Source organism: Rhea pennata, chromosome 14, assembly GCF_028389875.1.
Source record: "Rhea pennata isolate bPtePen1 chromosome 14, bPtePen1.pri, whole genome shotgun sequence".
In the NCBI taxonomy this organism is placed as follows: domain Eukaryota; kingdom Metazoa; phylum Chordata; class Aves; order Rheiformes; family Rheidae; genus Rhea; species Rhea pennata.
Window position 1 is genome coordinate 22366319 of NC_084676.1, and position 25084 is coordinate 22391402.

Below are 25084 nucleotides of genomic sequence, written 5' to 3' on the forward strand. Positions count from 1 at the left end.
TGAACAAGATCTTTTGCTCTCAGATGAGTTTTGCTAGGTAAGAGCTGAAAAGTGAATATGAACTTCTGAGATTAATGGCTCTCAAAAATGTTTCTCCTTGGGGCAGGAGAAAGTTAAAAGACACCAGCAGAACAGATGGCAGGTAGATTACAATTCTTTTTCCTTTGGCACCTAACCGAATTCTAACAGAAAAGCAATATTTGCTTCTTTCTATCCTCTGCTATCATTGCCTCCATTTTGTGCCTTTTTTAATTGTAGTTGCAAGCTCTGTGGTGAGAAGTAGCTTGACTATAAAGCAGAACATACAAGCTGCTACTGTATGAGGGTTAATCATCAATTAGCCTAAGTATTTCTTTAGCTTGGTAATATTTTAACTTCAGGGGTCACAAAGCTAAGTCTGTTCTCTTATTACACACATTTTCAGTGCCCATTGCAAACCTTTGGGTGTTAGAAGAGGCAAGATAGACCAAGCTTAGATGAAGTTCAGTCTCTGAAAACAGCCACCCTTAGCTGCTTTCCCTAGAGAAAGCTATCTGCTAACCTCATCTACTGGCTTGTGCTTTATATGTAAAGCTATCAGAGTTTCAGCTTTGTCATCCCCACCCCAAAGAGTCTAAATGGAGATACCAGCAATTCAACTACAGTGAGCCATTATTCAAGAATTACTTATAATTGTGGTTTAATAGCTGCTGCTTGGGAAGACCATAGCTGACATATCAATAAAACATAATAGAGGGGTTAGCATTTTTCTAGCTGTCACTGCTGGTCTTTAGTAGCGGCAGTTGCTGGAGACTGACTTGCTGGGCATACCGGATCCTGGCTGGTGATGGGCTGAGAAATCATCACGTCCAGATGTACTTGCATGCTTAGCTTTCCTAATACTGAACTGCCACAGGGAGGAAGGACCAGTGCTAAAACACTTTTTTCTGTTCTACCTGTTTATTATTCCAGTCGTAAGTGACAACTAACAACAAAAATCCACATTAATATTAAACAGGAACATGCAGACTCCTGTCTGAAGCAGGAGGGGTGAGAGTCCAACCCATGACTTACACCATCTTATAGCCTTTAGGCAAGACAGCTTAGCAGCTGGCTCAGTCTTTAGTGAACAAAGCCTGTTCTTTCTCCAGGCAGCTATGCTACACCCTTTCATTTGTGACTTTATGTTCAGCCAGTGTCTCTCGGAGGCAATGTCAAGACTTTTTTAAACAGATCTCCTTTGTCCTAGCAGTCTCAACAGGACAAGGCTCCTTTCTTTCACCTTTACAGTGTGGCTATCTTCAGAGAGCATAGGTTTATTTTTGAAGACAGAGCCCTTTCAAGAAGTTTCCACTCCAGGTATTGCTTTCGTGCTCACAGTTTCATGAGGCGAGTGATCTGGTCACGCTTCCTCCGCTCCACATTCCATGACTTGCTCTTGGTGCGGAATTTCATCAGCTCTGTTTTAAAATCCTGATGGTGCATTGGGCAGTAGCTCTGGGGTTCACATAGATTCTGAGAAATGAAAGGAAAACACTTAACGTTCAGTGGTTAGTATTGGGGGATGCTGGGCAGATACAACCAGAGATTTATCACAGGAGCCAGGATTCTGGCAGATTCTGTGGGCAGAATCATGACTTATCTGATAGCCAGGACCTACAGGTGAGACAGGAGCACAGTCCACTGTCTGATATGGGAGGAGAATCAAGTTAGAGGATACTTAAATTGGATGTACACAAATCCATAGGATCTGATGGGATATACCCATGAGTGCTGAGGGAGCTGGCTGATGTCATTGCAACACCACTCTTAATCATCTTTAAAAGGTTGTGGTGACTAGGAGAAGTTCCTCAGGACCAGAAGACAACAAATGTTGGTTATCTTTAAGAAGGACAATCTGGAGAACAACTGGCTGGTCAGCTTCACTTTGATCATTGGCAAGATAATGGAGCAACTAATTCTTGAAACCATTTTCAGACATATTAAGGTGATCATGGATTTAAAAAGGGGAATAGTGTTTAACCAACATGATAGCCTTTTATGATGAAGTGACTGGCTTGGTGAACAGGGCGGGGAGAGCAGTGGATAATGTTTATCTCCACTTTAGAAAGGCTTTCAGCACTGCCTCCCATAACATCTTCACAGACAAGCTGATGAGGTACAGGCTAGATAAGTAGACAGTGAGGCATACTGAAAATTGACTGAGCTGCTGGGCTCAAAGAGTTGTGATAAGCAGCATGAAGTCCAGCTTGAGGCCAGTCACTAGTGGTATACTTCAGGGGTCAATACTGTGTCCAATAATGTTTAACATCTTTGTTAATGACCTGGATCCTGGGGCAAAGCACACCCTCAACGAGTTTGTAAATGATACAGAAGTGGGAATAGTGGCTGATACATCAGATTGGTTGCACTGCTATTCAGAGGGAGTTTTGCAGGCTACAGAAATGGGCAGAGAGGAACCTCAAAGTTAAACAAAAGGAAAGTGCAAATCCCTCCACCTGTGAAGGAATACCTCATGCATCAGTGCAGTCTGGGTGACCAGCTGGAAAGCAGTCCTCCAGAGACAGTCCTGCAGGTCCTGATGGACACCAAGTTAAACATAGTCCAGAAGTGTGCCCTTGCAGTGAAAAAGGCCAACAGTATCCTGAACTGCACTAGGAAGAGTATTGCCAACAGGTGAAGGAAGGTGATCATTATCCCCTACTCAGCAATGGTGAGACCAAACTCAGACTGGAGTGCTGTGCCCAGTGCTGGGCTCACCAGCACAAGAGAGACATGGACTTACTGGGACAAGCCCAGTGAAGAGCCACAAAGATGATTAAGGGACTGGAGCATCTCTCATATGAGGAGAGGCTGAGAGACCTGGGATTATTTAGCCTGGAGAAGAGAAGGCTTGAGGGCAGATCTTATCAATGCATTTAAATATCTGATGGGAAGATACAAAAAAATCAAGACAGGCTCATCTCAGTTGTATCCAGTGAATGGACAAGAGGCAATGAGCACAAATTGAAACACATTAAGTTTCATCTGAACCTTAAAAAACAAAAACAACATTTTTTTTTATGGTGAGGATGGTTGAACACTGCAACAGGTTGCCCAGAGAGGTTGTAGAGTCTCCAACCTTGGAGATACTCAAAACTTGACTAGACACAGTCCTGGGCAATCTGCTGTAGCTGATCCTGCTTTGAGCAGGAGGCTCAGACCCCAACCTCAACTATTCTCTGAAACAAACTAGGAGTCAGGAACTCCACCAATACCTTTAGCTACCTCAACTCATGTAGGGTGAAAACAATCTAGCTTTGCATAAGCAATGATCAGTTTTGCACAGACTGTTTGCAAGGAAGGTCTTAGAGTTTCACAAAACTGCCTGTTACAGTATTGGTTCTCATGAGCTCGGTAATGGCCAAACCCAAAACATAATCAAATGTGAAGAATAAACAAAAAAACTGGGAAGATCATTATGCAGCTTATAAAGTTCTTCTGGCCCTCCATCTCCAAGAATGTAACAGTTGGAGAAGACACAGAGAAGGTGGCACAGGTGAGCATGAAGCATGAAATCGTTTCCTGGCAAGGAAGAATTGAATATGCTAGATTTTTCAGTCAAGATGAAACATCTGAGGAAGACCTGCCAGAGGTCTAAAAGATGCCTAAGTGGCTTGGAAAGCATGAACAGGAAAACTACACAGATCCTCAATACAATGCTGTAGACACCAAAAGAAAGCAGGTGTTCAAAACACACAATGTACAGCTAAGCTCAGGAAGTCAGTTATGGGGCAGTATGAATGCTGGAAATTTACACTGGTTTGAAAAAAATAAGGCGGAAAAATTTATGGAAGAAAATCCTACTGAGGGCTGTTATATACAAAGATGCCACAAACTGCTAGACTCCAGGGAAATACCAGTCCCATGTTTGCTGCCTTCCTATACCCTTCCAAAACAGATCGGCATGGGTAGATGGCTATACCATGCCAGAGTATTCTCATGGTATTTCCTCCAATCTTTACCTCTTGCCCACAAGTCCTGCCATTACCTTGTACTCAGGGAAGAATTCCTTATAGCCTCCCTTCAGGACATACAGCTCAGGATAATGCAGCGCAGGGTACTCATTCATAGCACGATCTTCTTCCCTAAGATAGCGGCACCTTTGAATGCCAAGAAGGGAGCATCAGCCAAGGAAGGCCTTACGTCTCAGCATGAACCATTATTTTTGCTAGAGACGCTTTCTTCCCACCCACCGGAAATACTTAAGATTAGAGCTCACATTTTGGGGCCCCTCTCAGAGGAGAATTCACAGTGGAACACAAGGATTAGGCGTTTCTGTGGCACAGAAGGGAGGAGAGGCTTCTTCAGGAAGAATTCAAAGATGTCTTCCTGCCTGTAAAAGTTAACAGCTCCCTGCATACGGAAGACAGCCATCAGCTTTCAGCAACATCACCTTACCCGACAGCCTGTTATGACAAACCTATTTAATACCTCAATCATGCTGCTGTCTCCCATGATCTTGCTTCATCTCTTCAAGTCTCTCCACCCATGCTCCTTCCCCTCCCTCTCAGCCCCCTTCATTATGGCTTACCCAGTTCCCTCACCTTGATGTGCCCCCCCTTATACTCATAAGGGTACCGGCAGTCAAGGATGTAGAACTTGTCTATCAGGCTTTGAAACTGCCCAGAGAGCAAAGCAGCCACCTGTAAAACATGAAATATTTATTTTTATAGAGTTGTAATGGTGGAAAAGAAAGTGGGGCACGGAATGGCCAAGGCAGAGTGCTGTGGCTGCATAGTAAGAACTGTCTGGGAAGGTTTCACTAGGTTTAATATAAATACACCCATGACCTTAGCCAACCTCCAGAAACAGCAAAGGGGCTACATAAATGACACAGAGCACCAGGTCTTACTAAACTTCCTAGATTTTGAAGCATATAAACAAGGAAGGCAAAGAAACAATTGGGCAGCATGTTTATGTATGGTAAGAAGGACACCTAGTCTCACAAGGAGTGGACAGGAAGAAAGACCATTGCTCACAGTCTCTGGAGTGATGTAGCGCAGATCTTGGTGCTGTCCTGTCACTGTTGGTAGTGCATACACCTGAGGAGACAGCAGTAACAGCTCAGAAGAGCAATTACTCTCAGGCTTCTTGTCCATAAAGCCCCATAGGGCCTCAGCACTCATATCTAGAGCAGCTCTTCCCTCTTTCCCTCCCAAAAGACCCATAAATGGATATCAGAATGCAATTTGAGGTTTCTTGGAATCATCACTGTCTTCTTCCTTATGCCCCCATATGGCAACAGGTACTTCATTTGAATACACATTTGTTTCACAGAGGGACCAAGTGAATTCATTTCACATATTCATCTTGTTGCACATCATTCAGTTCTAAAAACCGAGTCTCTGGCAGCTCTTCCTCTCAGTTGCTCTGTCTGAGAGCAGACACTTACTTTGGAGAAGTCCCCGATGAGCTGTCTGAGACCACTGTCCTGATCTAGGATTTTTATGATGTCCATGTTGGAGAGTGAAACTGTCTTCTTCAGGGTCCCACTCTGCAAAAAAACAACTATCAGCAATTGTTCTCAGTATGTGAGTACTTCAGCTCTATAGTGTCCGATAGGCAGCCCTGTGTAGAGTCTCAGGCTTTTTCACCTGCAGGCTGGGCTATCCCCAGAACATGCTGCCTGAACGGATTTTTGGTTTTTTGTGCAGACTCAGATGGTGCTGCTTCTAATTGCAGAGTAAGCGGAGGGACCAGACTTAAATACCACAGTGTAAATGGAGAAGGTTGATGTCCACAGCTAGCTCTCTTACCCCCTCTGGCTCATTTTGGCCTCGGCTGCACCTCCGTTTCACCTTTACAGGAGTTTCATTGTCCTGGCACTTTACTATTCGTTTCAGTACTGGCCTGTTCAAATTCTCTGGCATTGAAGGTGAGCGGTACAAACGGCTTCTGTTCATAGAGACCTGGCCCAGAGTAGAAAAACAAGTCACAGAGGACAACACATTGGGAGAGCAGCACTGTCAACCCTTTAGTGGGATTATGCAGGTCCCTTCCTACAGAGTCCTGTCAGGCTAGAGGTAAAATAGCTGCCCTTGGCATGACAATGAGTGGATGCCAAATTATGCAAATCCATACAACTGACTACAAGCAAAAGCTGTTGCCTCAAATCCTGGGCACTGTCTAGGCCTTTCCCCATAACACATTTGTAAGATAATGCACTCACCTCACTGATACTGATGTCCTGGGTGAGGAGGGGTCCAGAGAGCAAGACAGCCATGCTGGAAAACGGATCCCTAGCTACCAGCTTCTAATGAGTAGGGAAGGAGTGGGAGATGAAAAAAAGGGTGAAAAGCACAGGAAGCATTAAACACTAGGAGAGCTCACGGGCAATTGCCACAACCACAGTACTGTGAGTGTTTGCATCCATGGCTGACGCAGAGATTATGTTCAAGTGAGAAAGTAAAATACGCTTGAGAAAACGTATCCTGGTCACATATCCAGGAAGGTTGTTCTACATGTCTTAGTGTCTTTGAACTGCATTTCCCCAGACATGGAAGAGAAGTAGGTCTATACCTTCTATCTGCTACAGGGGTGCCCAGAACTTCCTCTTAAAAATAAGTTATCAAAAACAACCTGAGCAAAACAGCAGAAATGCTCTCTAATGCATAGGGGCTCATGGTAACCTGGCAATTCAGCCCAGCAAAAAAGGCAATGTTTACTTCCCTACCCAGCAAGTCATGCTATGAAGCATAAGCTATTGTGCTTACCTCCCTGCTTACCTCCATCTCTTGTTCATCAGGAAACAGATCTGCAAAACCACTCAGGCTCCCCAATACGTTCTGTGCATGAGATCCTGTGACAGCAATTGGGCTGCCCAGATCTTTCATCTCAGACTGCAAGCTCCCTATGTCCTGCCAGGGGACAAGGGAACAGAAAATGGTTATACCCTGTATTGCCCTATAGCACTGCTCAACTTTCACACTTGTTCTGCTATTGCTGGGCAAACGTAATTGCAGACGACGAAGCTTTCTTGGCATAGCTGAACAGGTTGATCCCTTTGAGCATTAGCTATAGCTGTTCCATGGCAAAATCACTAGCTGCTCCATCACAAAACCACCATTCATTGATGTACATATACATAGACATCTCTGCAGTTTCCAGTTTCCCACTGGAAATTTCTTCAGACAAATAGCAGAGTGCCCTGTTCTCTACTCATAGAGAAGGTCAGACCTTCCCGACCCAGGCACGTACTACCATGATACTATTGCCTCAGCACCCTACTGAGATTGAAGCATGAACTCACAAATGGAGGAGAGAAGTGGGTCCGAGGGTCTGGGCCCTTCTTCTGAAACAACAGAGCCTGAGGTACTCGCCAGCCTGAGTACTGAAACCAGTCACTCTCCTGAAAAGGCTGAGGAGAAAGGCTTGAAGCACTTCAGTAAGTGCTGAAAGCCAGCATCCCTCAGCACCAAGGCTATATAACAGAACTCACAAAGGCAGTAAGTAGGCACAAATCCCTGCATAAGGGATGTTCCTCCCAAATTGCTACAGGGATTTGCAGAACCCAGAATCTTGCTCCCTCCCAGATTATGGTGCCTGTACTGAGCACAGTTTCAAGCTATCGCTGAATGTCCACTATATCCTTTACCTTTCTGAAAGCAAAAAACTCACCTTTGTGGGGCTATCAATCTCTGTGCTGTCTTGCTGCACAGCATGTTTGAAAGTTGGTGTAGAGCACAACACCTGTGGCTAAAATGGACAAGAAACATTCACTGCAAATCCTGAGAACTGCAGCCAACAGCCCCGTACTCAAACTCCTCATAAACATTGCCTTCCTTTTGGCTGTCCCCCCAGAGGTGTGGTAGCCCTTCTTCCAGGGAAGGGGAACTGCTTACCAGTAAAGGTCTCACATTCTGCTTCTGTGACACTCTGCAGGGAGGAAAATTGCCAGTCAGATTTTCAACAGGTAGCTAGCTGCATGCAGGAGGTAATCTCGTTTCATCTGCTAATGTGGAGTACTGCCTTAACTAGGGTAAATGCAATTTCTGCGTCCCACTTAAATCTCAGCAGCTTCTTTTCTCTGAAGTGATTTCTTTTTTTAAAAAAAATGTAAGCCAGTCATCTAAGAAGCACTATAAATTTCTTAAAAAGCAACCATGGCATATCACTTAAGACACAGTAGAAAGCATTTCTGGCTAGTGTTGGGGCCAGAAAGATGCATCTGTCAATGACTAAAATCCTGAGTAAATAAGCCATCTACTTAGAAGAATAAGTTTGGAAGGGTTGCTTGTTAAATTATCTTATGGAGCCCATTCAAAGGCCACACATTAACATACATATTTTACGGAAGCACAGAGGAACCAGAGCTCAGAAGGCAAACCTTCCGGAGGCTATATACACCCTTCCAGTTCCTCGCTCAGCATAGCAAATAATTATCACAAAACGGCCACAAAGCTCCGGCCTGCCGCGACTTACGGGCCGTCCCGCGCCCCGGGAGACTCTTCCCAGCCTGCGGGAGAGAGAGCTCGGTGAGGCGGGGCTCGGGCAGGCGGCCCCGCGCCGGGCAGGCCCCGACGGGCCCCGCGCTTACCGCCGTCGGGGATCGCGGCGGCACCGAAGGCGGGCGAGTCGGCGGCGCTGAGACCCGACAGCTCCAGGCGGCGCGTGGGGGAGGCCCTGCAAGGCACGGCCCGGTCAGCGCGGCCACGGGCCCGGCCCGGCCCGGGACCCGCCGCCCGCGGGACCCCCGCGCGGCCCGGCCGCTGCCCGCTGGACCCCACCCGCCGCTCACCCGGGCGCTGTGCTTAGCCGACGAAAGCCGCGCGCCAGGTCAGCGAGCGGCGTGCGCGGGCGGGCGGGGCTGCCGGGCGGCGAGCGGGCAGGCTCCGGCACCAGGCTGAGGCTGGGCACCGGCCGCACCCCGCCGCCGGGGCGCGCGCGGGGGCCCTGCCCGCCCGGGGGCCGCGGCGCCCCGACCCCCGCCATGCCGCCCGCCGCCGCGCTTGAACGTAAACAGAACGCGAGCGCGCCCACCCGCCGCCCCGCGCGGCCAATCGCAGCGCCCGCCGCCAGCAGCGGCCAATCGGGGCGGCGGAGGCGGCGCTCGGGGGTCGAGCACAGCACGTCCTGAAAGAGCAGACGGGCCTTGTGGGCGGGGCGCGCACCTGCTCGGCATTGGGCGGGCCCAGGAGGCTCGGCCAATCACGGCCCGGTTGGCGGGAAGGCGTGGCTCGCGGCGATTAAAAGGAGGCTCCGCCCGCACGGCAGGGGGTGCTGACGGGTGCGTGAGGGCGGGTGGCGCTGGGTCTCGGCCCATCCTGGCGGCGGCGGGGAGGGCCCAGCCCGCCTGCCCGGGGCTCTCCCAGGGGCCCACGGTGCTCTGCGGGCTCGAGTTGTGCTCGACCCCGGTGAAACGGTTCTTAGGCCGCTGCTGGAACGGCCCTAACCACCATGCTGGACAGCAGCGGCTCTTTGCTGGACAGCAGCGCTTCCAGTGATAAACTACTTTATTTGCAGAGCCTCTTCAGCTGAATAATCTCCTCTTATCTTGGGCAGGTTTTGTTATCACAGCCATTTTCCTCTGGTGTAAACATGATCAGTGTTGGTGTCGGGACAAGGACAAGCATCCCGCAAGGGTCCTGCTCAGTGGCCAGGTCAGTGCTTGCACTGCAGAGCTGCAGTGCTAGGGCCTGCACTGCCCTTTCTGAGTGCTGACTGCTCCTTTTCCAGGTCGGATGTCGAGCAAGATGAGATGGTCCTGCGCAGGAGGCAGAAGCAGATTGACTATGGGAAGAACACTGTGGGCTACTGGCTCTTCTGTCAGCAAGTCCCCAAGTGAGACAGTTCCTGGATCTACTCAATTTCCCACAACCCTTGTTGTGGCTAGCTGTAGATATTACTGGGGGAAAAGTACTTGAAATGTCAGTGTGACAGCCCTTTCCCTTTGAACAGAGTAACTTCACTACCTTTTTCATACCTTGAGATCTGAGGGTATAATCCCAGTGCTCCACCAGTCTCCTGTAAGAAGGGCAGCTGGGTGTTTCTCCATGACGTTCTGGCATTTGGGTGGAAATGAAGAGACTTGCTGCCAGAAGGGAGGGTTTTAAGAAGGTTCTTAATTGCTGATGATACTATACTTTGCTCTTAGGGCTGCTCGGAGGCCAGGAGTTCACCCTCAGACTCCAAACAAGTATAAGAAATATAGCCGCCGCTCTTGGGACATGCAGATCAAGCTGTGGAGACGAGCTCTGCATGCCTGGGATCCTCCTAGCAGGTGTTCTGCCCAAGATGAACAAGGACTTCTGGAAGACACTTCCATCTGTTGCCCTAGGTGCCTACTCAGTCATATAGAAAAAAATTCCTTTGAGGGAAGGAAAAAACGGGGAAATCTAGTCATGCTAATCTTAGTCATATTCAAACCTATGGATCCTCTGTGTTCTCACTTGCCAGTGTCTGTCACACTTACATTCTCAGGCAGCTCAAGCTTATTAAAGGGAAGAGGTTTAGCATGCATGCCAGGCATCCTGTGAGATTTTGCACTGCATGGCATGTGGGGTCTCTTTAGAGGAGAGACTAATATGCTCTTGATGCCTGCCAGCTCTTATGGTCCCAGCTTCCCTGTCTGCAGTGTTCAACACCCACTCTGAAATCCTTTTAGCTGCTTTCTGAGGACTGAAGGACTAGGTGCAGAGTGCCCTGTGCTTGCTATTGCCCATCTCTGTCCCATAATTGCTGCATGGGTTGGAGTCTGACAGCCACTGGGACATGCGACTCCAGGCTGTGGGCTTAGGTCTCTTACTGTAATGCTCACCAAAGAGGCATTCTGCTGTGGCACAGAGGGAGGGGACCTGACCACTTACTCTAACCCATTTCAGAGAAACAGCCCTGGCTTGCAATTTGTTTAATACATTGGGTAACTTAACAGTGTTTCTTTGCTGGACTTGTGAACGAGATGGCTGTTTGTTTGCAAGGCAGGGGCTGGCCACTCTCTTGGGAGCCACGTCAGTGTGCTCCGGTGACTCTGAAGAAACCTTTTCAGGAGGTGCAGTGGAGGGACAGGTATGTGTGAGCTGTGGGGTGCTGCAGCAGCTGGCCCAGGTGTGGGCTCTCCCACTGCCCTGCCCAGCCATGTGGTGGCTGTTCCACCATGGCCTGGTGCCCTCACCAGCTGCTCCGTGCCCTGGCCCACAGCTTGAGCCAGTGCCTCCGAGACCTGCCTGGTTGTGGCTGCCCGTGGATGACCCCGCTGCCTGGCTGCACCACCCAGGAGAGGCATCGACCTGCCCCTGCTGCTGCTGGATGACACTGTAGTGGCCCTGGTGCGGCCCGATCCCACCAGGCTGTGGTGGGCCCTATCTGCTGCCACCTGCACCAGGACTGGACCAGACTGAGATTGCCATGCTGCAACTGTGCTTGTGCCAGTCATAGAGGAGCAGCAGCAGCCACTGGAGGAGCCAACACCCACTGAGCGACTGCATGGCAGTTTCAGCACCTTGGTCCCTGCCCACTGGTCACTCCCGGGTTGCCTAGGAGGTGCACTCACAGCTCCAGTCACTACTTATTGCCACTGCAGTCCCGCTGGACCCCTGTGCTGCCGCTGGCCTGGTGACAGTGGTGGATCATGCCCCTCTGATTTTGCCCGGTCTGGCTTTGTTCACCCTCTGGCTCTGCCCCCCATTCCACATCCCTTCCTTTCCATCCTTCTCTTCCCAAATCAGGAACGAAGTGGCAGCTGGCAGTCAGGAAGTAAACACGCTCTGTTCTACGTGCTCCTTTGTGGCTGGCATCTGCTGCACTTCAGTTTTGTGTCTTGTTACACTTACACAGCAGATTTTTTCTGGTCAGTTTCTTTGAGAAACATGGATAGTGAAGGAGGTAATCACCTCTCTTCCTTTACATCCAGACTCCAACTGGGATAACTTAATGCTCGGCTAAGGGAAAAGCAAGTAAGTTTTGGATACCCAGAATACAGGCTGGAGCGATGAAGATTTCATCATTTCATGTCCCCACCTGCTCTGTCCTGCCCTCCCCTCCCCCCCGAGGCTTGCTCTATTTACATAATGTCTTTTGCTACCCCACTTATCCCACAGTGTTTGCATCCTTCCTCACTTGCTCAGAATAAAAACATCTATTTAGGGAAATCTGGGTAGAGAGCACACGCTCTGGGACCGCCATCCAGAAATAAGTGGCTCCAGCTCTTAACAGCCATCAGGTAACACTAGCAATGGGAACTGGACAGCAGCTGTGCAGTAGCGGGTGAGGTAGAAAATCAGCCTTTTTTGTGGTAGTGCAGCTTCCTTGCATATGGAGCATGAGCAATTGTGGTGACTTGCTAAGAGGTTGGGCTGATGTCAGTCAACACACAACTGGGGTCACACCCTCCTCCAGGAAAGGCAGTGGGTGAGGCATGCCTCCCCCAGTGGAGAGCTAAAAGCAGGACCTTGCCTCAAAGGGGTTACTACATAGGATGTGCAGATGCTAGGCTGGATATTGTGGTACTGATCCCCTCACAGGATACATGGGGAATATGGCTGAAAAGCTGGTATGGCAGAAGTAGAGATGTTTTGGCTGCTTGCCTGTTTTGTCTCATGCAGAGAGAGCTTCCTGGCAAGTCCTCACCCTGTATCTTAAGATAAGCCTTCCAGGCAATGCAGACCAGGTAACCACCTTTTCTGACAGGCTCCTTGCAGCCAACACATCTCTTTGAATGCCAAACTGTATCTCAGGTATCTCCAGAGGACTCTTACTTTCGAAAAGACTTTAGTTCCCCTTCCAAAGAGGCACTGCTGTTTGATCTCTGCTCCTGAGGACCTCCTGAGGAATTGCACTGGCAGAGCACAGCCAGGCCCAGGAAGCCCATTTCTGCAGTTTTGGCCAAGCCTCTGCTGTCTCTCCCCTGCGTGCACAAGACTGTAATGGACAAAGTCCCCTCTTCCTTAGCCTATGCCTCACCCATGAATCCCATCAGCAAGCTCCTGGAAATTGGGGACACCTTGGACTGCAGTATTGCTTCCCACTGTCCCATTCTGTTCTTGCTCTCTCCACAGACCCTGAATGCCTCCAGGCCTGAACTGCTAGATACCAGTAAAACCTCCCATGTAACTGCTGACTGAGACTTCAAAAAAGGTGGCCCCAAGCAGCATCATAAGGTGAATATGAGAGAGCGCAGACTCTGCTCAGCTTCTCTGAGATGATCCAGGTGAGTAATGTTGGGGCAAAAGAAGGGGCAGGTGCAACCTGCTTTCCATCTTCTGAGAAGAGCTGAAGGGTTCGGGGCCTTGCCGCTGAAAGCAGAAGCGCAGAGACAAGGGCTGCCCCAGCGCCAAGCGGGCTTGACGCCGAGCATCTCCGCTTGTCCTCACTACTCACTGCTAGAGTCGCCAGAACTGCGCGGCTGCTGCCATTCCGTCCCGGCGGTCTCGGTCGGCCGCCTACCATTAGGCGCTTCCCCAGCGGCCGGGTCTCGGCGGCGCCTCCCCCCCGCCCGGCCGCCGGGGCTCGGGCGCGGCGAACGCTCGTGGGCGGGCGGCTGCGCGCGGAGGGGGGGGGGCGGACACGGAAGCGGAAGCGAGCGGCACTCTGTGCTGCGGCGGCTCTATGGCGGGCGGGCGGGGCGCGGAGCTGCCTGGGCCTCGGCCCGGCCCTTCCGCTTCCTGCCGGGAGCCGGAGCTCGGCGGCGGTGGGTGGCGGCGTGTCCCTGCGCAGCGCCGCGGGGCTGCGGGCCCGGCCCGACGCGGCCCATGGACCAGCACAAAGTGAAGCGGCAGCGGCTGGACCGGATTTGCGAAGGTGGGGCGGGGCGCGGCGGCGGGGCGCCTCGCAGGCCCTGCGGCCTCCCGGGAGCAGGCGTGGGGGCCCGTCGCAGCGGCACGGCGGCACTTGCCGCGGCCGTACGGCCGCACCGCAGGGGCTGCAGCCCGTAGGCGGCGGGGCCGAGACGCAGGTGCGGGCGCTGCCCCAGGCAGCTCTGTCGGTGATTTGAGAAACCTGGAACAAGACGGCGTGCTCACCGGCAGACCTTCTCTGTTATCTCCGTATTGATGAAGCATGTTTTCCTTTGCATATTCAAGTAGTAAAAGCAGAGCTTGTTTTTCCTGCCTTTTTTCCTGAAATTTATTTGCTATTTATTTCTTTTGTTTTGACTACCCCCTACCTAAATACTACAGAAGTTTAAAAGAACTAGTGGCTCATTGGACTACATATGTAAACATATATATAGAATCATACAGATGAGGACTGTAGAATTCCTGTCTTTCATATAGTCACTTGTGCCAACTATTTTTTTTAATAGGCATACGACCTCCTATTGTAAATGGTCCAATGCCCGCTCGTCCTCTGGTTGCACTACTGGATGGAAGAGACTGTACTGTGGAGATGCCCATCTTGAAGGATGTTGCTACAGTGGCATTTTGTGATGCACAGTCAACTCAGGAAATCCATGAAAAGGTGGGATGAAAACATACAAGCATTTGGACATGGAGTTAGCTAACTCTAAGAGCAGTCAAAGTAGAGATTGATTAATTGATTGAGACTTTTTTATTTGTAGGTGCTGAACGAGGCAGTAGGTGCTCTGATGTATCACACCATTACCCTGTCTCGTCAGGATCTAGAGAAATTCAAAGCCCTCAGAGTCATTGTGCGCATTGGCAGTGGCTATGACAACGTGGACATTAAATCAGCTGCAGAGTTAGGTATGGCAACACCATTAGAGCTCTGCTGCGACTATAACTGAATACGAAGAGGAACACCATACATTTCTGCTTTTTAGCTGAATACATTTAAAATCTTTAAGTAGCAAGATTTGGAGCTGTTCAGTGTCAGGCATCTTTAGGAAGAGGATAAATGTCTGAGCTGGTAGGTGACTTGAAAGGAAGATTTTGGGTTCTCAGGCTACTCTGCTATAGATGTCACAGACCCTTTGATGTTGTCTGGGATTCAGAAACCTAAATACAATGTCTAGATAATTTCTCCTTGGTGAGGTAATTTGAGGTGGTTTGTGGGGTAAGCATTGAGCAAACTATAATGTCCAAAACCCTGCAAATGTTGATATAGCGTAAATTCACTGTAAATATTTATTTATTTATTTCCCCTCTTAGTTTATATATGCAGATAGGTTCTGATTCAACACCTTACTATAGATCCCTTTAGAAACTTGGAGTTCAGGAATGTGAAGAATCTCTGGGTCAGATGACAAAAAGCTGCTGTTTATTAAACACATGGCAGTGAGGCGTTTGGACCTTGTAGTCTTTCTGGGGCGGCCAATCATTTGAATGCCCTGTGCCTTCATTTTTAGGCTTGTCTGTGATTTGAAGCCTTTCCTAATGCAAAATAGGTTTAAGTTTAAACCAAATGCAAGCATGTAATTATAAAATTCACACAGGCAACAAAATTTCAAGATCTCTAAGAACAGGTAAGTTGCAAATAAAGAACACAGGTCTATGTCGCCCTTGAATTAGATGTGAAGAGTCTTTGCATCTGAATGATTCGAGTGAGTATTCTCGAGAGTTCCTGGTATGGTCTTTGACTCTCATCCAGCCATTACATTTTCAAGTTGAGTTTACAGAAGCTAGTCCATGCCTAGGGGCTCTCTGCTTTTTATAGTCACAATTCATATTTTTGACTCATTCAGATTCAAAGATTTCCTTTTTTCTCCCTGCCACAATCATTAACAACAGTTCAGAGTTCTTTTGCCATCAAACTGCTGCTTGCTGTTTTCACTTTGGCAGGACAGTGTGGTGTGCCTTAGGCATGGCCATATTTGTCTTCTCATGAATGTCTTCCATGCTTAGCCAGGCCCTTTAATTTATTAGAAGGCATGATACCATTGCTTGTGAGTTCTGAATACTCAAGTCAGACCGAAGGGCTGTAGTGTGTGCTTGTGGTTTTTACATTTATGTCGTATTTCATGTAAACACATTTGCATCTTCTTATGTAACAGACGAGCATATGTAGCTTTTTTGAAGACAAATAAGATGTAACCCATGAAAAAAATTTAAAGAAATTAGGTTTCCATCTCCCTTCATCTCTGTGTCTTTTGTGTGGCATTATGGCACAGTTGCAAAAGGACGGGGTAGAGAAAAGGGGTCCAGTACCTGAGATTTTGTATGCCTATTGCTCTCCTCATTCCCTTGAGAGAATGTGGTCTGAGTTTATTTGAATGTCTGCTCTGTTATAGGCTTTCAAGACTGATGTATTGCTGAATTGTATGTGCTTTCAGCTACCACTTAGATTTCATTCCTAGTTTTCAGGTAGCTGGTGGACTTTTGAAGAGGAGGAGTTGCCTTGGTTTGGCAAGTGGCTAGGGTTACACTGGGGAAGGGACCCATTTCTGATCTAACTAGTCATTACCAAAAGCTTTGTCAGCTGAAAAATTCTCTTCTGAAGATGTGCCCATTCAGGAGCAAAGATCCTTTTATAAAGCATAGTAGCAGCAAAGTGATGTTATTTTGGTAGACTGCTGAGGAGTGACCAGGTTTTGCTGTAGTGCTTTGACATGTTTCTATTTGCTCTCAGTAATGTGTTCTTTCAGGACCTTAACTCTGTCATTAGTAATTTACCTGATGGTTCTAGCCATGGCTTTTATGGTCCCTTGTGGCTCTGTGTTGATTCTAGAGTGGGAGCATTATGCATCACTATTTTTAAAGGTGATTTTGAGAGGCACCTATGGCTTCTGTCTGCATTTAATAAGTTACTTACTGTCACTCTTGGGGAAGCTGATGCTTACAATGAGCATCTGGAGTGTGAGGCCTGAAAGAAGTCAACCATCTGTCATCTTAATTCTTCTGCAATCTGTCATTTAATATGTCAGGAATGCTTCTGCTGTAAGTGCATCTTTTGGATGCAGACCTTTTAAAATAGTTTCTTTTGTTACTTTTATGACATAGTTTTTTCATTTCAGCCTGTTTTTCTGGTGCTAGTGACAATCTAATGACTATTTATAAGCAAGGAATAGTATTTTCTGGAGGTTAAAATGATGGTTGGTCCCATTCATGTTGCTATAGAATCAGCTCCTGAAATGTTCCCTGTGTGTTTTCTTGGCAGTAGTTCTGAAGCACAGAATTATATTCTAATCCTTGTGCCTGAAGAACTGTGCATTGGTTTAGTATTGTGATGCTAAAAATATCATTTGAACTCTGTGGCTTTGTAGGCATTGCAGTTTGCAACATCCCTTCTTCCTCAGTAGAGGAGACCGCTGACTCCACCCTCTGTCACATCTTGAACCTCTATCGCCGTGTTACGTGGCTACATCAGGCTATGCGGGAAGGGAATCGAGCCTCAAGTGTAGAACAGATTCGAGAGGTGGCTGGAGGCGCTGTGCGTATCCGTGGGGAGACTTTGGGCATCATTGGACTTGGTAAGTGATGGGAATTGTTAGACTAAAAAGTGAACTCAATGTTTCTGGGAACTTAGGAGTCACCGACTAAAAAAAATGGATAATTTTACAGCTTTTCCTTGTGAAACACACTAACTCATATGGAATGCTGGTGTCCTATTCTGTGATGCTGGACATCTTCAAGAGTTGGGTATATGTCATGGGATTGGGGCTTTTTTTCCTTATTGAAATCTTTAGAAAAGTTGGAACATTCAGACAGCTCTTAGTGACTGTTTCCCTGTGTGATAGGCTCTGTATCGTTAACAAAGCCACTTGAAAACTACCTTCCTCAAGCTCTTGTGATCAGGTTATTACTGCCTTACTGCTTCAGGGTACAGATTTGGCTTGAAAAATACCTCCTTTTAGGCTAAGTATAGGCTATTGCATGGGGAAAGACTAGAGTTAGTAGCATGGGATCAGCACTGAATAACCTCTGGATCCCTGTGGCAATCCTAGGGGTTTCCAGGGCTGCAGTATCTTAGGCCCTGTCAATAAACTCAGTCTAGACTCCCAGTCTCCCCCAGTATCTTGTCTTTAAAGTTTGTTTTACCTTTCCTTGATGATTGTGGGTTTTCTTTTGTGAAGGCCGAGTTGGACAGGCAGTGGCTCTGCGAGCCAAGTCCTTTGGCTTCAACGTGATTTTCTATGATCCGTATCTGCCGGATGGAGTGGAGCGATCCTTGGGTTTACAACGAGTAGGAACCCTGCAGGATCTACTAATGCACAGCGATTGCATCACATTGCACTGCAGCCTGAATGAACATAACCATCACCTCATCAATGACTTCACTATTAAACAGGTGCAGCAGGAGCTTGGTTTCCCCCCACAGAACACTGTGGGAATGAATGCGAACGCAAACTGCTGCTTCCCCGGAGGCTGAGAGCGTGTGAATCCTGCTGCCTCTGCTGTGTGCCACCTGCTGCCTTTGGGGGTTGGGAGCGTGTGGATCTGGGTGCCTGTGCTTTGTGCTGTATAAAATTTCTTGTTAAGAGAAGAATAGGACTGGCTCTTTTTGCTGAGTAATTTCATTTATAAAGAATGTTTTAGGTGACAAAATAGTTTCAAATTACCTTTAAAATGAGTAACTGCTGGTTAGAGCCAGGTGTGGTGTGGCTGGGACTAAGCTTCTTTATACAGTTTACCAAAGTCTGTCTGCCCAAGCCCACTGCAAAGCCAGTCTCGGGCTCTACTCCAGTAGTCTGTGAATGCTTTTCAGTGCTTTCATGAGAGACACCTGAACATCAAAGTCCAGCTTTGTATAACTGGATACTTGGTTCACGTCCTCTTTTTTTTTTAAAGTAATAGGATGACTGTGGAGTGCAAAACTCTAGCTCCATTTCTACCCTTGTTTTCCTGTGGTTTTACTTATTTTTAAAGCAAATTTCTCAAGCATTGCTTGCAGGCATTTGCCCTGATGTTAGCTTTGCAGTGAGAGCATTCCTAGTCTGTTCTCTGACTGTCCAGGCCTCTTCTAATCACTGCAGGCTCCTGCTCATTTCCAGTAGACTTCCCAAGATTCACTTTGCTTCCATGAAAAAGTCTCGTTGTCAATCCACTTAATTTTTTTCTTTTTTCCAGATGCGCCAGGGCTGCTTCTTGGTGAACACAGCCCGAGGAGGGCTGGTAGATGAGAAAGCCTTAGCACAAGCCTTGAAGGAGGGGAGAATCAGAGGGACAGCATTAGATGTGCATGAGTCTGAGCCTTTCAGGTAACACTGCATCTGTGTGCCTACTGCTGTTCTGTGACTCTTCTGTACTGGATGATTCCTTCATTTTATTTGAGTTACAGTGATACCTGGGAGGACAGATGGGATTATCACTTTCGGGGAGAAACCACATTTGTTTTTTTTCATCACAGCTTTGCTCAGGGGCCCTTAAAAGATGCACCCAATGTGATCTGCACCCCTCACACAGCCTGGTACAGTGAGCAGGCTTCCATTGAATCCAGAGAAGATGCAGCTAAAGAGATCCGCAGAGCTATTACAGGTAATGAGGAAGGTTGTGTGCTCTGCAGCTGCTGCTGGATTAGGATTCTTTTGTTAGTTCACTGCAAGGATTATAGAATGGGAACTGCTGATTGTTCCTAAAACTTAGATTCAGTGATTTGTCTCTCAAACTAGAGTATGAGTTGATAATTGACTCTGTCTTGCAAGAATCTTGTAGCTAATGCTGGAGTGGCACTTTCGGTCCTTGGGAAGGCTTTGTACCTCTCACCTTGTACATCTTCTAAATTCTTTGCAATAATTTCTCAATCAGTTATACTGTATACCTTATTCTGGAATAGTGTACACTGTCTCCTGGGGAAGGTGAGGCCTGGCAATTGCAGTTTACATGGCTACTAATATCTTCAAGATCCCGGAAGTGGGAAGGAAGGCTTGATTTCCTGTATTCTCCACAGATCAGTTCTTCATAAGAAGAATCTCCCCTGCCCAGTGTTATCCTGTGGGAAGTAGGTGGGATGTCGAGCATTTCCTTTCTGCTTTCCTTTGCAAATACTTCTGGAAATAAGTGTCTCCTGTTTGTCTCTTTTTTGTTTTGGTTTTTGTTTGTCATTTGTTGTGCTCCTGCAGGTCACATACCTGATGCTTTGAGGAACTGTGTTAATAAGGAGTATTTGCTGTTAGCAGCTCAGTGGTCTGGTATTGATCCTGCAACTGTCCACTCTGAACTCAATGGAGCTGCAGCTTACAGGTGAGATAAGTAGGTTGTCTGAGTTGCTGCTCTTATGAATAGATACCTTGTTGCGGAGGTAGGTCAATATCTCTATTTGGGTCTGGGAATTGCTTATGCCTGAAAGCAGATGTATTCCTGTGTCATCTGTGGTATAGCGTCTTTCTGAAGATCTAGCAGCAGCATGTCATCAATTGGCCTAGAGACACAAAGCTGCCCTTCTGAAACTGTATCAGGATTTAGTGTCTTCTTGGTTGTGTTTATTACCAACTGGATACCAGTTGAGATACAGCTCCCTCGCTCCAAATCCTTGCAAGATATACCCAAGAGGCTTCTTAATATATGAAAACCTGCTAGGTGAAACCTGCGTGAAAAGGGATCTGGATCTTAACATTTAAAGTTCATATCATTATGTCTGTAAAAGCAAAGAATTATTATTTCTTCTCTATACTGCAAGCTTGGACTATAAATAAGAAAATGGGTTACAAGATACATCATTCAGTGGTTGTGGCATTAGCCTAAACAAGGTGTTTTTCAGTTTATTTGTCTGTTAGAGACCTGCGAAGTCATTGTGGGCATGTTGCTTCCCTTCTGTTTTTCTCCCACTTGTAAAGTACAAAATATATTCTCTGAGAGATCTACACAGCTCCAGATATATTCACAGAGGAGACAGTGGGAGGCAAAATGGAAGTAAAGGGTTTATTAGACATTTGTCTTCTGTTTTTCATCTTACATCTGGCTGTTTTCTTAATTCAGTGCCTTAGTTTTTTCTGTCTTACAGGCTAGTGAGAGATAGCTGTCAGCTTGCACTTCTGCTGGTGGGGAGGGAATTTCCAGCCCTTCAGGGTACCTCCATGCAGTGTCTCACACAGTTTTCCATTGGAGATGATTTTTTTTTTTTTTTTTTTTTTTTTTTTTTTTACCTATTTTGTAAATGCTTAGTATGTAACCTGACCTTATCTCTGCCTGTCTGGTATTAGGAAATATCTACAGGGTTGAAGAGTGTCAGTTATTTCCTGTGTTCTATCTCTGAGTAGTTTTGCTAGAAAGAGGGATTTGTATTCAGCAGGTGGGTGAGGGCACAGCTCCTTTCCCCTTGTGTAACTCTTTTGGACAAGCATGTAATTTCCATGTTTTTGTTGGTTTCAGGTTTCCTCCAGGAGTAGTGGGAGTAGCAACCCCTGGGCTACCAGAACCACCAGTAGTGGAGGGGATTGTAGCTCATGGGCTCCCTTCTGTTTCTCACTCTGCTCCACGTACCCCTTCCCCAGGAGAGACAAGCAAACTGGATGCAGACAGAGAGATTCCTGCTGACCAGTAGCAGCATCTTTCTCTCTTCGTTTCTGGCAACAGAAAAAAATAGGAGGGTATGTCCTCCTAGGACATTCTTTAACACCTTACAGAGACCATTTCCTGTTCATATGGGACAGGAGAATGCATTTCATTACTGGCAAACTTTAGCTCTTGCCTTTATTTTGTAACCCATTTAGTTTTAATCTCTTGATGAATCTTTCTCCTTCTCTAGGGCAGGGCAGCAGTGACCTTGCCTCCTCTTAGAACTACTTGGTTTAACCAATGTGGTTTCCCATATATCTGCCTCGGTTGTCTGTAACGGGGAACTGACCTTGTGCACTTGAACATAGGAGAGGTGGAGCTGCCTGATCAGGGAGGTTCCACGGTGCTCCTAACGAGACTTCAGTGCACATTTTTCGGTTGTGATGTCTAGCAGCATAAGTTTCATTTGGCTGAACCTCTTGAATTGTAGGCACAGGGAATATTAAGACAAGATTGGTGAACTGGAGAGGTTTATGACTATTAACTGTATTATGCCCTAGGCAGAAAGCAGCCTAGGCTCAGTTCTCTGTGTTACCTTGCTCATTAACCTCAGTAAGGTTTCTGTGAGAACAGGCATGGTATAGGCATTCCTAGTTCTTGATCATATTGTAGATGGAAGTTTTGACTATGCAGTATTAGGCCTAAAGGTAAAAGCAGAAATAGTGACAGCCTCAGATTCAGTCTTGTAAATGATTTGGAAATGATTACAGTGTCATCAAATGTGTTCTGGTGGCCAGTGTGTTCTTGAGGCTTCTGAAGAGTCCATCCTGGAGTCTATGTACCTCAGAGAGGGAAAGAGAAGGCAGAAAAAGGAGAAACTAGCACCAGAAGGACAGCAAATAGCAATAATTTGCAGCTCCAATCACTGGTTCCTCACACGCAAGTACCTCACAGTCTAATAATGCCGTTTATCCACAAGGTAACTATTAAGTTAGAATTCTAGGCTTTGTCTGTGCTACAGAATTTCACTGGCGTAACGGCATTAACTAGAAGTAACACACCAGTGCTGGTGATGCTTGCATCTGTGCTGATGGAGAAGGCAGCTTTTAAAGTTGACCAAATTACTCTAATTAGTCTATTTCTGCTAGCATGTACTGCATCTCCAATAATGGGCTGTGCCACAAGAGCGAGACAGAGCTTTTAGATATGAGTAAGCCCTCCGATGCAAAGGGAGAAAGAGAACACAAGTAGCTTATCACCTGAGGGCAAGGCAGGATTGCTTTTTTCAAGGCTTTTTCCACTCTCTGTCCAAAATGATTGAGCATGCACTACTTCTGTGAGGAAGGGGGAGACTTCAGCATAACAGGTTCCATGGGAGAACATTTTTCTTAATTCTAATTCTTCCCTTAATTTCTTTTTTTTTTTTTTTTTTTAATACTTTAGTTATGGCCTTTCCATGCACACAGAATTGACAGTTCTCCTGAGATGCAACAACTCCTGATTGATTTCTGTTGCTCATGTATATTAAAAGAGATGCTGTTTTGGAGGCATGTGCTATGTGTGGGCCTGTCTGCCCTTTCTGCTTCCCTTTTTGTGCGTCTCTGGGAGCTGAACAGCTGGGAACAGAGTGAGAATACAACTTGATGGATCAACAATTCTAGTATTGGCAGTGTCTGATAGAATTGCATACGATTCATTGAGGAGCAGACAGCTGTTCGCAGTCTGGGAAACTGAACAAAGCTTTCAGACTGTAAGTTTTCAGGGTTTTTTTCTTTTTCTGGTTGTAAATTATTCTCTGATCCTACCTTCATATACTGGCTTACTGTGCAACTTACTGCTGATACAGTGAGGTGATTCATTCCTTCTCCCCCACTCTCCTTGGCAATTCAAGGAAAGAAAATAGGCAGGAAGTAAACTTCAGGTGTTTCTCTTACAGATTTTCCACTTTAACTGTTTAGCTCTAATGAGATTATGTTAGTTCTATAGTGCTGAGTGTCTTTTTTGATAAGGTGTTTGCATTGGTACAAGCTCTTGCATTCTATATTTTGCTGAACGATGCTGATTCTATTTAAAATTTATGTACCTCCTTGGCTGCTCAGATTTAGCAGGCCAGACTTGGAATTCATGGTAGGCACAAGTTGAAGGAGAACTTTTTGAGCAAAAGCCTAAAGCTCAGAAGCACTTCATTTGGAGCTGTACCTGAAATAATCAACAGCATTTTGTCTTAGTTGTGTATCTCTGAGAAATCCAAATTTAACAAGCTACTGGCTCAGAAAGGTGTTCTTCTGATAGGCTGATGAGAAAAAGATTTCTTTAGGAAATGAGAGCTGATTTTCTTTCTATTGATGTAGTAGGGAAGCAGTCTGTCAATAACTGCTGTTTTCTTATTTGCTACTGAAAAATTCTGCCCTGCTTAGAGGTTCAGGCCTGCAGATTATTTTGTGGTAAGGGGCTTCTAGTTAAGAACTTTGCAAATACAGGGCTTAGAGTCCATTCATCCTGTCTCTTCTAGAGCAGAAAGCAAGATGCATTTTAAGAGTCAGCATTTTTTTTCCCAACTGTATGTCTGAAGACCAATCAAATAGCTTCTCTGAGCAGAGGAGAAGTGGAGGAGATCTCATCTGCGGGACACTGAGTTTCTCAAGTCTTATGTTTGGTTCCTAGATATACTGATGACTGGTAAGAGTTCGACTAAGTAAATAATGTCTTAAGAACTATTTCTAACTATGGATATGGAGGAATTCAGCCTGACAGCACTGATGATGATGGCTCTGTTTTATCCAGTACCATGTAGGCTTCTGTTTGGATATGAAAGCACCTTCCCATTTGATTAAAGTGACTGCAGAAGCTGAGGTAAAATTGAGCTGAGCCCTTATCCACACCTCAAAGAAGGGCTCTTTGTGCTTGTAAAACTATTCCACTCTTATGGCATTATTACGTCTGATTGATGTTGCAGACTGAACCTACTGTCACAAAGAGCAGGGCTGTTCTGAACAAATTGCTCAAAGAAAAATTTACCAATACTAAAGTACTCTTGTGGTCTTCTCCATCCCCTTGAGTGCCAAATCCTTCTTTGATAGCACCCTCGCCTGTGTGATACACTGGTTTGCAGCTCCCTCCCCCAGGTTTAGTGCAGTATGGAGAAGTGGAAGGATTTTTTTTACCCCCCCCCCCTTTTTTTTTTCTTAAAACACCATCCTTCAGAAGTAGTGTGGAGCTTTAATCCCAAAGAACAGAAGTCTCCCAGGGTGATGCAGGAGTGCCCTATCTGCACTGATCTGCTTACAGGAGGTGCTCACACTGTCCTAAGGTACATTCTGTTTGTCAGGGTCACTGTTGCTGACCAGCTTTTTTATAGAGGACTCAGAATTTCAGAAATATATTTTTGTAGACAATGACTAAACTGTGAAATGTTTTAAAAAAATAAAGCATGTAAACAAAAACTTACAGTATTGTCCCCTGTACAGATGTTTTTCTCACTTCAGTTCTCTCCTGACTCATTAGAGAATGTTTGATTATTTCTTGGATATATTTTAATAAAGTTCTCCAAAGAACATGGCTGCTGTTTGTGGAAGGGTAGCCTGAGATGCAATTTATTTTGGAGGGGAGGGTGGAAAACCTTTACAAGTAAGGGGCTGCATCAGTCCCACTTTCCTTCTCAGATTAGGTGAGTTACATGTTCCCCACTGATATTCTCTAGCCCCATCACTCTGACAAGTGACTTCCTTTGAATTCTGGAGGACTGACCATCATTTGAGCCTGGAGGGGAATGAATGAAAGAGCAGGCACCTTACTGGTTA

General features: G+C 46.6%; 2 protein-coding genes across 13 annotated transcripts; one reads left to right on the plus strand and one right to left on the minus strand.

Annotated features, from left to right (window-relative positions):
- Positions 1–704: 704 nt before the first annotated feature.
- Positions 705–11306, minus strand: CDC25C (cell division cycle 25C). Of its 9 annotated transcripts, none has more exons than XM_062587599.1 (14): positions 9132–10013; positions 8558–8643; positions 8443–8476; positions 7863–7896; positions 7639–7716; positions 6747–6878; positions 6191–6274; positions 5778–5930; positions 5414–5515; positions 5001–5063; positions 4566–4664; positions 4241–4374; positions 4010–4121; positions 705–1494 (listed from the first exon to the last, which is right to left on the minus strand). In XM_062587599.1, the coding sequence occupies exons 1-14, from the start codon at positions 9281–9283 to the stop codon at positions 1354–1356; spliced, it is 1404 nt and encodes a 467-aa protein (XP_062443583.1). In that variant the 5' UTR covers positions 9284–10013; the 3' UTR covers positions 705–1353. The 9 variants fall into 9 exon arrangements, with proteins under 9 accessions (XP_062443583.1, XP_062443582.1, XP_062443586.1 ...); XM_062587598.1 differs by having other exon boundaries at positions 6735–6878; XM_062587602.1 differs by lacking the exon at positions 8443–8476 and having other exon boundaries at positions 6735–6878; positions 9944–11306.
- Positions 11307–13633: 2327 nt separating this feature from the next.
- Positions 13634–24840, plus strand: LOC134146749 (C-terminal-binding protein 2). Of its 4 annotated transcripts, XM_062587258.1 has the most exons (10): positions 13634–13755; positions 14258–14412; positions 14513–14657; positions 17114–17320; positions 17924–18138; positions 18918–19048; positions 19198–19325; positions 19910–20030; positions 21159–21376; positions 22728–22783. In XM_062587258.1, the coding sequence occupies exons 1-9, from the start codon at positions 13707–13709 to the stop codon at positions 21328–21330; spliced, it is 1323 nt and encodes a 440-aa protein (XP_062443242.1). In that variant the 5' UTR covers positions 13634–13706; the 3' UTR covers positions 21331–21376; positions 22728–22783. The 4 variants fall into 4 exon arrangements, with proteins under 4 accessions (XP_062443242.1, XP_062443241.1, XP_062443243.1 ...); XM_062587257.1 differs by having other exon boundaries at positions 21159–24840; XM_062587259.1 differs by lacking the exon at positions 21159–21376 and having other exon boundaries at positions 22728–24840.
- Positions 24841–25084: the final 244 nt, after the last annotated feature.